The 15,798-nt window shown below is 39.3% G+C and overlaps 2 protein-coding genes and 1 long non-coding RNA gene across 3 annotated transcripts in view; 2 read left to right on the forward strand and 1 right to left on the reverse strand.

The window, feature by feature from the left end:
* LOC114137133 (cadherin-12-like) overlaps positions 1-15,798 on the forward strand; it is a 168,128-nt gene that overhangs the window by 123,271 nt on the left and 29,059 nt on the right. Inside the window, exon 7 of the mRNA XM_028005688.1 lies at positions 10,669-10,922. Within this exon, the coding sequence (XP_027861489.1) occupies positions 10,669-10,922 (254 nt within the window). The remainder of the gene's footprint in view (positions 1-10,668; positions 10,923-15,798) is intronic.
* The window catches only part of LOC114137135 (uncharacterized), a 55,126-nt gene that overhangs the window by 2,303 nt on the left and 37,025 nt on the right, over positions 1-15,798 (reverse strand). The gene's annotated exons all lie outside the window — the stretch shown is intronic.
* Positions 13,558-15,422, forward strand: LOC114137134 (piggyBac transposable element-derived protein 4-like). Its single transcript, XM_028005689.1, has 2 exons — positions 13,558-13,805; positions 13,898-15,422. Exons 1-2 carry the CDS (start codon positions 13,643-13,645, stop codon positions 15,259-15,261), a joined length of 1,527 nt encoding a protein of 508 aa, XP_027861490.1. The 5' UTR covers positions 13,558-13,642; the 3' UTR covers positions 15,262-15,422.

Genomic DNA, 15,798 nt, shown 5'->3' on the forward strand with positions numbered 1-15,798 from the left:
CAGGCCAGCTTGTTTTGGTCCCACTAGATCTCAGAGTGGAACATTCCTTTCAGTGAGATTTCAGTGGGGATCCTGTAATCCTGTCAGACTAGATTAACCTGATGGAACGAAGCACTTTTACTTTTACTTTTTGTCACATCTACCAGATGCTACTGTGTTCACATACTTATACAATGGTTTTGATAAAGACGCTGTGAAGGCTGTGCTAACAAACTCATTACTCTTTATTTTTTTTAATCTTAATTATTCGTTTATTTGGGTTTTCAGGGTCAGAATTTGTATTTCCTAGCTCCCTCGAGTGAACAAAAGTGTCGTTTCCATGAGACATTCCTTCTCTCAATGATGCACTGACACATTTACAGCTTCATAAATACCTGTACTACTGTTGTCACAAATCTGCTGACTGCTCACCGTAAATAAAAAATGTGGATATGGAGAGAAATGTGAAGCAGTAAATAAAGACATCAGTTTTGACACAAGGTTGCAGGATGGAGGGAAAACACTGGAAACGTTGTCAGTCAGTCTGTGTCTGGTAAGTTTCATAAATTTAGATATTGGAAGCGGAGTAAAACTTATTAAAACTGGAAATTTTTAATAAATCAAACAGGGTATCTGAAAGTCAAATGCAGGACTTATTAAGACCAGCATAGTAAGAAATGTTGTTGTACTCTGTAGTTGATACTTTGTATAAAACATGGTCTAAGAATAGAGCCTTGTGGAACTCCTTGTGAGGTCTTTGGGCACTCGGGTCAATAACTGCTAAATGAAGCAAAGTAATCCTGATCATTCAAGTCTTTCTTAATGAAAAAGCAATAAAATTGTTGATAAGCTTTACTTTCTATGATTTTTGGCACATTCACAACACATATATGGGTTTTGGAGAATTTAGTGAAATATTAATCCAGTGTGAAGAAGTGCTAAAGCGAGTCAATCAGAAGTTAGGTGGGAAAACAGAGACTTCCTTTCTCCTTTTATTGCCCCTGTCATTAATTACAGACTTAATTACACTAAAGCTATAAAATGACTGCTGTTTAATATCGCAATCAGACTTCTTATTAGTTGACTGTTTGAGCAATAAATATTTTTATGCTTTGTTGCCTTCCAAATTTATTGAGATGCTACCATGCTGTTTGGTTTAAAAAAAAGACTAAATCCAGTCCTGACTCTACTGAACAACAACTTCTAGCACTGGTTTGCTGGTTGAATACTGCAGCCACATGGCATGAGATCAACCATTGCTCTTGCTCAAAGACAAGAGCTGAAACCAACCTATTGATTGTAGGGCTGAATGTTCCAGTGGGAGGTGGAATGAGTTATTTTCGTCTCCATGTGGCAGGGACTGAAACGGAGGAGGAAAGGAGGAAACAATACCTCGGAACAGCAGGAGATTCAGGTGCCAAGCACAGCAGAGTAACACCTCACCAAGCAACCAAGCGGGGTGCAACGCGTCTGTTTATGCCCTGTGTATGCATGTGCTGCGCCTGAGTCAAGTAGGGAATCAAATGTAGACGGAGAGTGACAAAGACGGCCGGAGAGGTGCTTGGAGTCGATGAAGTGTCCGCTCTCTGGTGGCTTTGAGAGGCGTGGGTGTAATAGATTAAGCTAGTGTCTCGGGGCTCATCCCAGGGCTAACCCTGTCCTATTAAGAGTGGCAGCGCAAGTCTTTTGCAGTCACTCTACTCCACTGCAGTGTGGACAGAGCTGCTGGCGAACCACTCAAATGGCACTCCACTGTTGGGAGCAACTGAGAGGACGGAGATGCTCGGAGGCAGCCAAGGACACAAACCGATGTGACTGATGGCAGCACAATAAAGTGAGCATCTCTTCTCCACAGTGTTAGGACCCCCTAGTGCCCAGAGGGACATGAAATGGCTCTCTGGGGCATGTAAGCTTTGCTTTGTGAAAGAGAAGCTGTTTTTCGCTCCGCGTTCGCTCGTCCGCCGATGGCAAAATATCGGTCAGTGGTCTTTAGTATTCTGCAGTGTTCAGGTGAAATTATCAGTCAGTGACCCCATGACATCATACAGCGCCTTGCAAGAGACACTCAGGCCTCTTGGGTTTTTCCACATTTTACTATATTTCAATCACATTTCAAAGCATTTTGTCCCTTTATTTTATTAGATAAACACCCAAAGTACACTGCAAAAGCACAAAACCTCACCAAGACTGTTGGTCTAGTTTCAAGTACAAATATCTTAGTATACTTCAAATAAGAAAATAACTTAAAAGTAAGCAAGATTGTTTAAAGTCAATAAATTTAGATGAAAAAGCACTTGTTCCATTGACATTTTATTTCTTTTATTATATTTTATAACAAGACATAAAAGATCTTGTTGTAGGTGAATTAATCTGTCAGTAGAACTTGTACTTTTTCATCAATTTAAGAAATTGACATAAAACAAGCTCCTAGATCTTTCTGAAAGGTTACTTCTAAGTCAGCACACTTGAAATGAGACAAAATTAAGATATTTCCACTAGAAATTAGGCAAAAATACATGGTTAGATTTTGTGTTTTTTTAATGATGGTACATAATTGTAGGTTGGATTGAAATGAAGGCAGAATTTTCACATTTTTTTACTAATAAAAATGTGTTGGATATCTATATTTAGTCACATTTACTCTGGATGTAATTCCAATGCAACCAACTGCCTTCAGAATGTAACATGTTACAAAATAAATCTCCACATGTGTGTAATTTATTCAGAGCATAAATCCAGCTGCTCTATGAAGGCCTCAGTGGTTTGATATGCAACATTTATGAATGAACATTATAACAAAGATCCAGAAATACACACAAAAAAAACTCAACTTGTAATACAACTTCAGGAATAAAACAGTAAAAAAGTTAGTTAGGTCAGAGGACACAACATCTAGCAATCAAACACACCTGTGTAAATACACATCGCAATTAACACACACTCTGTGGTGAAATATGGTGGTGGCAGCATCATTTTGTCTTGAAGCAGCAGTTGATCCTGTAAACATCATCGTTTTGAGCGTGATTAGCTTAGAGTAACCAAAATGAAAAGCAGTGAAGAGTGTCGATGCTGAATGTGGGATCAAAGAGCTTGAAATTTGGAGAAAATTAAACACCCCAACATCGCCTTTAATGCTGCCGTTTGGAGTTATATTTCGGCTCATGCAGCTGCAATTAGAAGTCTGTGATATTTTTGGCGTGTTTGAATTTGCTTCGAGTTGCTCTCTGCGGATAAATCAAGGGAGGGGGCGTTAATGATTCATAAGTGGTATTGTAAATATATAATACTCTGGTTAAATAGATTTAAGGTCGCGCAGTGTATCATAGATTTAACATAATTCTGGAGCTTTTTCCAAGCCATTTAATCTCCAGCCTCTTAGAGTAATGTATTCGCTAATGATGACAGAAAGCCGTCCTGGTAAGTCAGGTGAGAAATGTTTACACGCCTCTCTTTGGCGTGAATGTCATATTAGTTCTGAGGTTCAAATTTGTTTATATGGGCCGTTCAGTTCGTGTGACTCAGATAACTTATATTTATTTAGGGGAAGGAAGTTGGTCATGTGGTATTTGGTCATGTTACCGCTATGGTGCGTTTTTTTCAAAGGGGAGTAAAATACATATATAATAACAGTAAAGATCACATATTATCCATAACAGTAATATTAATATCAGATATCGAGTTTGGCTCAGATTTTCATTTTGGTGCCTCTTTATATGGCACCGATAGCACTAACTCTCATGGCAACACACTATGAGAGTTAGTGTACCATGTAATTAGTGGTACATATGAGAATGTTTTGTTGCTGAGCTCTGAGGTTTTTTTTGTTTTCTTGGAGCTCTCCATGGGAAACCTTCAGCTCAAGTGCTCTTGGATTTTGCAGAAATTTTGCAATGATCTGAAGTACATCAGCAATTCCACCTCTGAATGTTTCAAAACAAACAAAATTAAGGATTTGGAGGGGCCTAATCAAACTCTGCATTTAAATTACTACTTTTTCTCATGGGGCCATGTTGGTTTTATTTGCTTTTCCTGCCTTAAATAAAGAAAATTAGCATTTGAAAACTGCAAATTGTATTTGCTCTGGTAAAAGTCTGAGGATCTGGAAAATAATTTTTAAATATCTGTTCAGTGGATAGTTTGTTTTGTTGTGTATGATGTATATTTTTAGTTTTGATCTTGTCAACAATCAGTAATGTGCACACAATTGTTGTTTTAAAAATCAATGCATGCTGTATGTTGTATAATCATTTCACTCCGAGGTTCAAAGAAATCATTACAAGTGCAAATTAATATGGTGTTCATGCCGAGGATGAATCTCTGTAAACTTCTGACCGTATCTTAGGTTTGAGAAGATTATCGGATTCAGGAATTGTAATTCTAAACTGAGCACAGCACCAACGTGAGAAGCCATTAATTATGCATTTCATTCTGGTTCTTCATTCCCTGAAATAAACAGTAACCAGAGAAAAAGCTGCAACCAAGATTTGAGAGAGCAAAGTGGGAGTAAAACTTCAGTTCTTGGACATTTATTCCAGGACGAACTGTCCCTGTTTTGGGAGTCTGAATATGTAAGGACTTTTTTATTATGTTTGAAGTGTAATACTGTAGCGGTGAGAGCGTGATGCGTTGATTAGTCCCTTGTTCTAAATTAACTAAATCCCTCGGAACATGGCAGGTTCAATTGGAAGGGGGGAAAAAGCAGCTTCATTCAGTGGCACTTCCAGTGCAATGAAGGTGCACATTTACATATCAAAGGCTGCAGCACCATGTCTGGAATTTCAAGTGTGTTCTGTTGTGATGTTGAAGAGCAGCAGCACTGACATGAGAGGAACTTGCTCTGTCCTCCTTACAAATTCCACTGTTGATACACTTCCTTGTTATGTCCACAGTAACACATGAAAGGTGCAGAGGAGCCCAGGCTGTAATGAGACGCTTCAAATGCTCAACCGAACACGCAGAAGGTGCATGCATTTTGTTTAAAGATAACACACGTGTGGATCGGTGTTAACAGATATTCAAATGGTGCTGGATTGGGAGTGAATAAGTAGGTCATCTGCAAGGAATGGGGAAAACATGTTAAATCATTTCTGCAGTCTCTGAACAAATGGCCTTTTCCCCCTCCTTTTATCATTCTTCCCTTCTTGGGAAATTTCCCCCATGGCCCAGCAGATCTGATTTGATTCCCTCTTAGTCAAGCGTTGACACATTAGCACGTCTTCTCATTAACTTAGACTTTGTCATTATCCCCTTCTGGTCCCATTTTATTCCAATTTAACAACAGATATACCAGACATACATGGACCATCATGCATCTCAGACACATTTAAAAGTCAGTGAGCCTCTTAGCATTAGTGTTTTGTTGCTAAAGCTGAGTATGTAAATCAGTCAATAGAATGTGTTTGCAGCTAATTATGCAGCCAGTGAACTGGATCATCTCCATCTTCCCACAATTGAAACCGTACTGTTTTGATCAAATCCACATGTGAAAAAAATGTTAATAACTAGGAACGTAGGTGGTCTATGATAAACTTCCTATGTTCATCACAAAACATTTAAAAACTCCAAGACTTAAAAAAAATTATAAGTTTGAATAAGTTTGCCTTAATCAATATAATAAATTTAAAAAATGTATATGACAATCTTCTCTATTGTAGGTAAAAAGCCATCCATTGTTGTTCCACTTTTTAAATATTTTCTGATTAACCAAATTTTGGGGTTCAATTTCACTACTTATGCTGAGGCCTGATTAATGCAGAAATAAATCAGTCAAATAAAACCTGTCTGACATGAAGTAGGTAAAAAAAAAAAAAAAAAAACTTTTTTGGGCTGTTCCAAAGTTAGTGGATTTCGCAAAACTGCAAAGGAAAATTGTTTTTGTTTCACACGAGTCTTGTGATCAACGGCTACTACTGGTGGAAACCACAAAGAAGATGACAGGAAGTAGTAGGAGGACGATGGTGCAGCATGTTTTTGATTGACTTACAATGTGAACAAACTTATTCATGTGGGATTTTAGTTGGGTTTCTTATTTATAGGAAACACCGCAATTGTGATTTTTCAACATTAATGCAATATTGACAAAGTTTCAACAAATGAAAATGCAGCTACATTTCTGGGATTCTGTAAAGATTGTGCCAAATTCCTCAGTTGACTAACTCAATGTTTAATGCCAACTGTTGCTGTGAAAGGAGAAACAAACCAGTCTAAAAGTTGGGTGGTGATTACTTTTTCACATAAAGCCATGTTGGCTTGGATGATTCTCTGAAACACACTAGAGGGGTAACAAAAAAGCAAAAACAGAATAAATCTCTAATGGGGACAGTGCTTTATTTTCAGCACTGTATACACAAACGAATCTGTCAGCAGGAAGTTCAGAACACCAGCTGTGTTTGTTCGAATATTTTAACACCATAAAACACACCACAATATTGTTCTCTGGAAACTGGGCTTTACATGGAAATTAGAAGCTCATATTTCAGTCCTAACTGAGGTGATGCACCAGAGTTTCTGCATCTCCCTGATGAGAAACATGCTAATGAGGCCTGGTGTTCACCTCCTGCTGTCCACAATCCCTTGCATTGCCCTACCTTCTCCATCCTCCCTCCACCTGCGCACAGATTTAAGCTGAGTTAGGCAGGATCATCCCCCGGCGTCCGTTTTGACTCAGCATGATCTATGTTTGATGTGCTTGTAACACAAAAACCCAGAGTGCATTGTCATACACATTCCAGCCGTTGTAGCTTTACCTACTTTTCCAGGCTGTCTCGACGTAAGCTTTGCATAATGAGAGGAATTTGATTACATATTTGTGCATTTATTGCAGTCTGACTCACTCCTTCAGAACGGCGAGCTGCTTTTAGATGCAGACTTCCAGGAAATCAAATGAACTGGCTCTGTATACTGAGGTAATAACTGCTAAGCAGTCTTATCCTACTTCGTTGGTCTAACTTGATTGTCACGATCGGCATTTCACTGGAACGCATGCTAAATTCAGTTTGTCTCCTGTCTGTGTCGTCACTCCTTGGGAGACATTGAAGGGGACAGAGTGAATTTCCTCCTAAAGGATCTTTTCTCTGGGCCCTGCCAGTTGCATTTGGTGTGCAATCAAACCAATCACAGCAGTTGATGGTCAGTGATTGCTTTCAGATTGGCTTGCCTTCACATAACTTTTTTTCTTCCTCCAGTCGTTTTATGGACCCCTGCTGTGAATGTGAGACGAGGTGGGACAGACAGAGGGTTAGAGATGGGCCCGTTATCACGGTGGAATCACAGCTTCACAGCCTCGCTTCATTTCTCCTGATTGGCCTCTAATCAGATGGCTAATTCATGCACAGATAAGCAATCCCATTTATTCTGCATCACAAGGCGTACAGTAGCTTGCAAAGATATTCAAACCCCTTGAAAGTTTTCACTTTTTGAAACGTATCAGAGGGGCATCGGTGTGAATGGAGGAGGAGTTCAAATTCATTGGGCAGTTCTGATTTTTACTTCTCAATTCAGAATTTTCTCTTGAATATTTTAGATATGCTTCACAAAGAATCCGCAAATATGTGACCCCAGGAAAACTGAACCACATATAGGGAAGGGAGGGTTGCACTGTAGTTGCACTGGATTTTATTTGAAGGTATCAGCACACAAGCGGTTTAATAACTTTTTTGATTTTTATTTGGGAACCATTATTAAAATCTAGTTTTATTCTAGGATTGCCTGTAACTGCAAAAACACAAGCATTTACCAAGTATTTTCGGTCTAGTTTGTAATGCAAATATCTTAATACACTTGACATAAAACAAAACTAACTTACAAGTAATTTTTCAGGAAGCTGTAGTAGCTTATTTTAAGTAAATTATTCTTTAATATTGATAATAGTGCAACTGGCAGATTATTTAACATTTTTCCCATGTTTTAAGTGAAATAATCAGCCAGTGGAACCAGTATTTTTTAATCAATATTAAGGGATTGTTGACTGAAAACGAGCATTTGTACTTTACTGAACAGTTACCTGTAAGTTAGTTTTGTTTATTTCAAATGTACTAAGATATTTGCACTAGAAACTAGATCAGAAATACTTGGTTAGATTTTGTGTTTTTGCAGTGCACATCATCTCACTTTTACTCCATAGCATCTACTTCTGATTTTGAAGACATAAATAAATAAATGTTTTTCTCGGTGTAGCATTTAGCAGATAGAAATTATTGGGATCATTCTAGCCGACCTAAAGCAAGAGAAGTTTGGTTTGCTTTTGCTTCAGACTGAAAGAAAAAAACAACAAAAGAAATGTTTGTTTGGTGTATGTAAACTTCTGGCTTCAACTCTGTGGTTGTAATGTGATAAAATCAATTTGAGGAGAGCGCTGCACCTTCTTCTCCATCTCCATCTAACAGTTGCTGTCTCTTTTCATACTCACATTTCGCAACACCATTACCAGTTGTTTTCACTCGCTGTCTTCCGAAACAAGAGAAGCCTGAGTCCTGGGGCAGGGAGATAGCATTGCTGCCATGGCGGACATGTTAGTCAATTTGAAGTACACCGAAAGGGAATGTCTCTCATGTGACTCCGGGCCAGCAGAGCATGACCAGCTGCTAGCTCGCCCAAGTACGGTCGGTCACACATGACGGGGCAGCAGACAGGCAGAGGCATGAGCGCCGGTTTCATTGCTGTCAGATGTGAGCACCTCAGCTGCAGACATATTGTGGAGGCAAATTCCTTCCCCAAGCTTTTGACTAATTGACCCTGAGTCGACGTGTCAGAAGCCTGAGGAGAAACAAGATATGAACTTGGTTTGGAGGCTTCTGGAAGTAACGTGAAGAGTTGCTCAACCAAGTAACAGCAGCTTGACTTTTTATCACTCCGAGAATGGAAATCTGACGTTTAACGTTTTAGGTTGATAGATTGGTTGAAGGTGAATGAATACTACGTTCAACCTTTTTACAGCAATCTGATTTGCAAGTCTTTTAGGGTACGCCTCCTCCTTTGACTTCAATTTAGAAATAGCTCAAGCTCAGCCAGGTTGGATGGAAATCATTATTAAACATTACACAGCAAAAACTAAACATATTTTTCATCTAGTGCAAATATCTTAGTGCACTTGAAATAAGAAAAAACTAACCTACAAGCAACTTTTCAGAGAGATATAAGAGCTTGTTTCACGTCAGTAAGTCCTTTTGAATTGTATTGTTGAAAAAGTATTAGTTCCTATAGCAGATTATTTCACTTACAATAAGATATCTTTCCCCTGTTATAAAGTGAAGTAATCTCTGGGGGAACCAGTATTTTTTTCCATCAGTATTAATAATTTATTGACTTAAAACAAACTCCTAATCATTTCTAGAAAGTACTGTGCCTCGTTTCATGGTGTAGTTTTTGAGTCTTGCTACATATTCCCAATTGGATTTAGGTTTGCACTTTGACTGGTCCACTCCTTCAGATAAAAACGCTTTGATCTTTCCCATCCCATTGTAGCTTTGGTTACATTTAGCATCACCTCCATTCGTAAAGTCTTTTGTCGCCTCTTCTAGGTTTTCTCCCATAACTGCCTTGTGTTTTTCACCATCTGTCTTCCCATTATTTTTAACCAGCTTCCCTGTCACTGCGGAAGAAAAGCAGCCAATGTCGCAACAGCCATATTTCACAAGTGAGATGGTGTCTTCAGGGTGTTGTGATGTATTAGTTTTGCATTTGAGCAAAAAAAAAAGTTCAATTTTGGTCTCATCCATCTTCTTCCACATGTTTCCTGTGTCTTCAACATCTTTAAATTAGGCTTAATGTCCAGCACCTCTCACCCAGTGACCGCTGGTTCTGTGTAACTTTCCTTCTCTGTCCTTTCAGCTTAAATCAGGGGTATCAAACTCATTTTCATTGTTGGCCATATCAAGATTACAAACGGTTGTCGCAGAATATATTTATATAACTATGTATTTAAAATAATAACAAAAAGCTGTCTCTGCATTCTTGAAATTACATATTATTGAACATCTTTTCACAATTATGTAATTTGACAGTACACAGATAAAAACTGCTTCGATTTGATTAGTAAAATAATATTTAAGTCCATAACTTATCTTGAAGGGCCACATAAAAGTTATGTTGGATCAATTTTGGCCCCCGGGCCTTGAATTTGCTATGTGGTTTAGGTGAATATCTGTGTTTTTGTAGGTTTGCAGTTGTGCCACACTGTCTGTTTTATAATGAGCTTAAACTGCAGAATAATTAGATCACTGGCATAGATTTTTTTAGAGATACTGGAATAAAGTTGTGACCAAAAATGTTAATTTTCAGATTTTTGTTGCAAAAATTAACCATTTATCATTTTTCTTCCCACTTCATATTTCTGCAAAGCTTTGAGGTGGTTTATTACATAAAATTTTAATAAAATACATTAACATTTATGGCCAAAATGTGAAAAAAATTAACTTGTGTGGATATACTTGCAACTCATGGTTATCTTGCTTTTTAATGGTGTTAAAAGTTAACTGCAGTCAGAGGGCAAACTGCAGTCAGTTAAGACACAGAAGGACTTGCAGCACTACTTGAAGAGCTCTTAACTCTCAGCAAGTGAACTCCACATGGAGAGGAAATTAGAATACAAGTGCTGACACACTTCACATGATTTGAAATTAGGCTTTTAAATGTACTCTGTTGATGCAACTTGAACGGTCCTGTTTTCTGTCTTCCTCTCTGTGTTTGTAGCCGTTAGACTATGAGACCAAGAAGGCGTACACCTTCAAGGTGGAAGCCTCCAACGCTCATTTGGATCCACGATTCCAGAGCTTTGGGGCTTTCAAAGACACAGCAACAGTGAAGATTAACGTGTTGGATGTGGATGAGCCCCCGGTGTTCAATAAGCCCTCCTATGTGATGGATGTGTACGAGGACACGCCCGCGGGCACCATCATCGGGGCGGTGACGGCACAGGATTTAGACGCCAGCAGCAGCCCAGTCAGGTAAAGTTAAAGCTTTCACAGTGTTTTAAGGCAGGTTGATATCATTAATCATCTTCTTTATGCCAAAGTCCCCAAGAAAACCATTCAAAAAGTTAAAAGTTCACATATTGAAGGTGCTGAAAGATTGGAAAAGACATAGAATTCCAACTAAATGAAGCTATGCATTTGAAACTCATAATATAAACTTTTAGTTGGTTGTTAAAGTCACATGACTTGGACTGGAGTCATTAATATTATGACATTAGACTTGACTTGAATAAGTGTCCAGATTTCTGACTTGCCTTGGAGTTTTACAGCTTTGACTTGGGACTTGCACCTGTTTACTTGAAAAGACTTGACCAAAATCAAAAGTTAATAAATATCTAGTCAAGTATCACATACTTAAGCAATAAGTTCAAAGCGCTTTACATCATAAAAATTTCAGTTTGTTTTACATTTGACAAATGTCATCAAAATCATCAAGCAAACAAATGTACTGATCAATGTTTCACTTACTACTAATCTAAGGCAGCTTTTACAAGTAGGTTTTTAGCCTTGATTTAAAGGAACTCAGTGTTTCAGGTCTTTTGCAGTTTTCTGGAAGTTTCTTCCAGATTTGTGGTGCATAGAAGCTGAATGCTGCTTCTACATGTTTGGTTCTGGGGATGCAGAACCTGAGAGGTCTGGAAGGTTGATACAACAGCAGATTTTTAAGCCGTTCAGTGATTTATAAACTAGCAGTATTTCAAAGTCTACTTTCTGAACTACAGGGAGTCAGTGGAAGGACTTTAGATATGTGATGATGTGCTCTATCGTCCTGGTTTTAGTCAGAACACCAGCAGCAGCATTCTGGATCAACTGCAGTTGAAGGATTGATTTTTTTAGGCAGATCTATAAAGACACTGTTGTAGTAATCAGTGCGACTAAAGATAAACACATGGATGAGTTTTTCTAGATCTTTCTGGAACATCAATCCTTTAATCCTGGAAATGTTCTTCAGGTGATAGAAGGCCAACTTTGGAACTGCCTTTATGTGACTCTGAAGGTTCAGGTCAGAGTTCATCACTACACCCAGATTTTGCACCGGATCTCTACTTTCTAGCTGTAATAGCTGAAGCTGTGAATGTTATGGCACATCCACACATTTTTCTGTTCCAAGTATCTGTTCAGTGCTTTGATGGGTTCAGAGTCACCAGGTAAAATTGTATTGAAACTGTGCATTATCTGTGTAGTTATGGTAACTAATCTTATTTCTTGAGGTAATATGAGGCAGTGGGAGCATAAAAACAAAAACATTGTAATGTGAAAGACTGGTAAAAGATTGCCCTGGGTTCATCTTCTCTTTTTAATTTGTCATTAAGGTTTTAGCATTCTTTCCACATAGAGAAGTTAAAATTTCCACTTTCTTTAAAACTTATTCAGCCTTTAGAAGCTTCACAGGACCAAACCTCTTTCTCTATTCAGTGAGGATTAAAAACCAAAAGGGAGAACGACTGTGCCATTGCAGCCTGTGATTGAAGGTTTTAGATCTCTAATTCATTCATCAACGTCCACAGTCTTCATTCATCAATGTCATCACGGCTTTAATCGTGAAAGTTTTGTCAGCTTTACTCATCAGTTTGAGAACTAATCAATCTATGTAGAACATCTGACTCTGTCTTGTAAAACCCTGCTAGCGTCATCTTCTGGCAGGTCAGCAATTGTTGGTGACACGGTGTGACACGGAGGGAATATTCAAGCTTTGGAAGTGGTCTCATTATAAATGCTTGCACCTGCACGCACAAAACAAGGTGTTTCAGCAAATAAGAGAGTGGATTACTGTGTTTGATCATTGGTTCAGAGAGTGGCTAAGTCTTTCACATGCAGATGAGGATTTTTTCCCCCTTGAAACCTTAAGATATTTCTCTTACAAACTCCCCAGATATCACTCCTTCAGAAACCTTCCATCAAGGCCAAAGCTCTGTTTTGCAATTTTTAGGAAAGTCTTGAAGTTTTGTGCTGAATTTCAATGAAAGCCTTAATTATCTATGTTGTGGTTGCAGATGTTTAATAAAGTCTGGCCTGGTTCTTTCACTTAATCCAAATTAATAAAACAAACCAAAATAAGTATTTGTCTAATTTTTTTTGCACTGCTGTAAAAAAAAAATAAAAGACAACATTTCAGCTTTGAATCAGGTAGACATGATTAATCAATCAACATTAGAATGATCACTTGTGTAAATGCAGATGTTTTCTCAGCTTGCTTCTCTGCAGCATATCGCTTTGTATTAACACAATGCAACAATGGGAAGCTATCAGCAATGACCTCAGAAACGCAATAAATAGAATTTCTCTCTTCAACTGAGATTGCCTGTCCCTTATTTCTGTAAACCATCAACACTAGGATTACCAGGATTTTGAGAAATTCCTATCTCTACCAAGAGGGGCCAGATTGGGTATCTTCCTAGAGCTACCGAGAAAGGGCCAAACTGGGTTATTAGCATCCAAATGTGGCCAAACTGACGACTCTGAATGGTCTAATTAGCATCCCTGTAGATGAGCAGGGGGGAGGAGAGCCAAACTCACTACATCAACTTTCACGCTGATTGTCCTTGGAACAGGATAGAAATTTTGAAAATAACTACTTCTGGTGGTTCCCAGATCTGGGAGACTTTGTACATGCAAATTTGCATGCTGCCTTTTGTGCTGTGGAGTATAAATATCTGGACATTCACTCAGCTTTTTAGTTTGCAAGAATCAAGATGGCGAAGAGGACACAGAAGCTGATGAATGCTGAAGAGGCTTTGGAATTACTTATGCAGAATTCCAAGCCTTGGGATTCAGAAGGAGAAGATATAGATGAAGAAGTCATAGACAAAGAAGACCTAGACGCTCAACCGGATTCGGACTCTGAGCTCTCTTCAGGTTAGTTTTCTCAACCTGCTTATTTTATTTTCCTGACTATTTTGTTATTTAGAAAGAAACAAAAAGTTGATTTGAAATTGTTTTTCTTGCAGATGAGGAGACTCTCCCGCTACCAAAAAAGAGAGCTCGTTCGGGGAGTGAGCCGACAGAGACCACGAAGGATGGTACAGTGTGGCGGCAGGAACAAGTGGGGACACATCTCCATTTCACTCCAATTGAGCCGTACGCCAAAGATGGAGAGCCAAGCGCTAAGGCCAGTCGAAGCATCCGGAGTCGCCTTCAGAGCTTCCTCTGTTTTATTACTCTGGAGATGCTTCGTACCATTCAACAGTGGACCACCCAACATGCAAGTCAGGAGCAGCAGGATTGGTTCATGGATCTCTCGGAACTAATGGCATTTATTTCAGTCATTATCTTGCGGGGGGTGACCAAGGTTCCATCACTATGTGACAGCTGGTCAGCAAACCTGGGAAACCCAATGATCATTTCAACTATGGCCCGAAACCGCTTCCAAAACATCATGCGACACCTACGCTTTGATGACATGTTTACACGCCGTGAGCGAGCGGAGACCAACAGATTCGCTGCAATCTCTGATCTTTGGGAATCGTTTGCCGCTAACTGCATCTCATCCTACAGCCCTGGTCGACACATCACTGTTGATGAACAGCTTTTCCCCACTAAAACCCGCTACTGTTTCCTTCAATACATAGCAACAAAACCGGACAAGTTTGGCATCAAGTTTTGGGTGGCTTGCGACTTGAAATCACAGTACATCTGTAATGTCTTCCCATATCTTGGCAAGGACCCCAGTCGTCCCAGCGGGGAGAGACTGTCCGAGACTGTAGTGATGAGGCTGATGGAACCGTTCATGGACAAGGGCAGAACTGTAACCACAGACAATTTCTTCACATCACTGTCACTTGCGCAACGACTGCGTAGCCGGAAAACCACCATCCTCGGCACAGTCAACAAGTGTCGCAGGGAAATTCCACAATCCACTAAACGTAAGGATCGCACTGAATTCACCACTCAGGTGTTTTCAACCTCTGATGCCACGCTGACTGTGTATGTGCCCAAAAGGAAGAAGGTCGTTTACATTCTCAGCAGCATGCACAGCGTGGTTGAGACTGAGGATACCACCAGAAGAAAGCCAAACACCATCAAACAATATAACAAAGCAAAGTGCGGTGTGGATGTGATGGACAAAATGGTGCGGGGGTACAGCGTGCGTGCAGGAACACAGAGGTGGCCAGTTGCCGTGTTCTACAACATGATTGACATGGCAGCACTGAATGCGCATGTGCTGTATCAGGCATGCACTGGGGTGCAGGAGAGACGGGTGGACTTCCTGGTGGAGCTCGCAAAAGAGTTGGCTAACTCTCATATGAGTGAGAAGAAGGCGTGCAAGGAGCAACTGCTTTGCCAACAACCTGCCACACCCAGCCCAGGCTAAAGGGCGAAGTGCCAAATCAACCGTCGATGCATTAAAAATAGTACAAATAGGAGATGCGTTGACGGCTTCAAATACGCATGTGGCAAATGCAGCAAGCCCATGAACTGGCAGTGCCAGATGTGTGCCGACAGTGCAGACAGTGCACAGAATGAGGCCTGAAATGCCACTGTGCCTATTGCAAATAATTGCGGAATTGTTTTATTTCTTGTATTTTTTTTATTGTTATTAATGACAAAAATAAAAAGCATTCAAACAAATAACAGTTGTTCTTTTGTATATTTTTTTTGTATATCTTCTGTATCCTCTTCTCCATCCTGCTTCTTGCAAACTAAAAAGCCTCTTGACCTCTTGACTTAGACACAAATACATCTGGTACCTGTCTGTAAAATTTCTAATTCTCCATTTAAAATATTAAAAATAATTCATTGTGTTTTTTTGCTAAAATAAAACTAAGCTAAATATAACATATATATAATCTTTATATTATATAAGCAGGGAAATTACTTCGCTTTTGCAGCATAGAGAATAGAGACTATC

This window comes from Xiphophorus couchianus, chromosome 21, assembly GCF_001444195.1.
Source record: "Xiphophorus couchianus chromosome 21, X_couchianus-1.0, whole genome shotgun sequence".
Classification (NCBI taxonomy): Eukaryota; Metazoa; Chordata; class Actinopteri; order Cyprinodontiformes; family Poeciliidae; genus Xiphophorus; species Xiphophorus couchianus.

Bases quoted from the DNA above. Each gene is read 5' to 3' on its own strand.
- LOC114137134 (XM_028005689.1), top strand. From the start codon at position 13,643: ATGGCGAAGAGGACACAGAAGCTGATGAATGCTGAAGAGGCTTTGGAA. The intron at 13,806-13,897 runs GTTAGTTTTCTC...TTTTTCTTGCAG, and splicing joins GGACTCTGAGCTCTCTTCAG to ATGAGGAGACTCTCCCGCTA.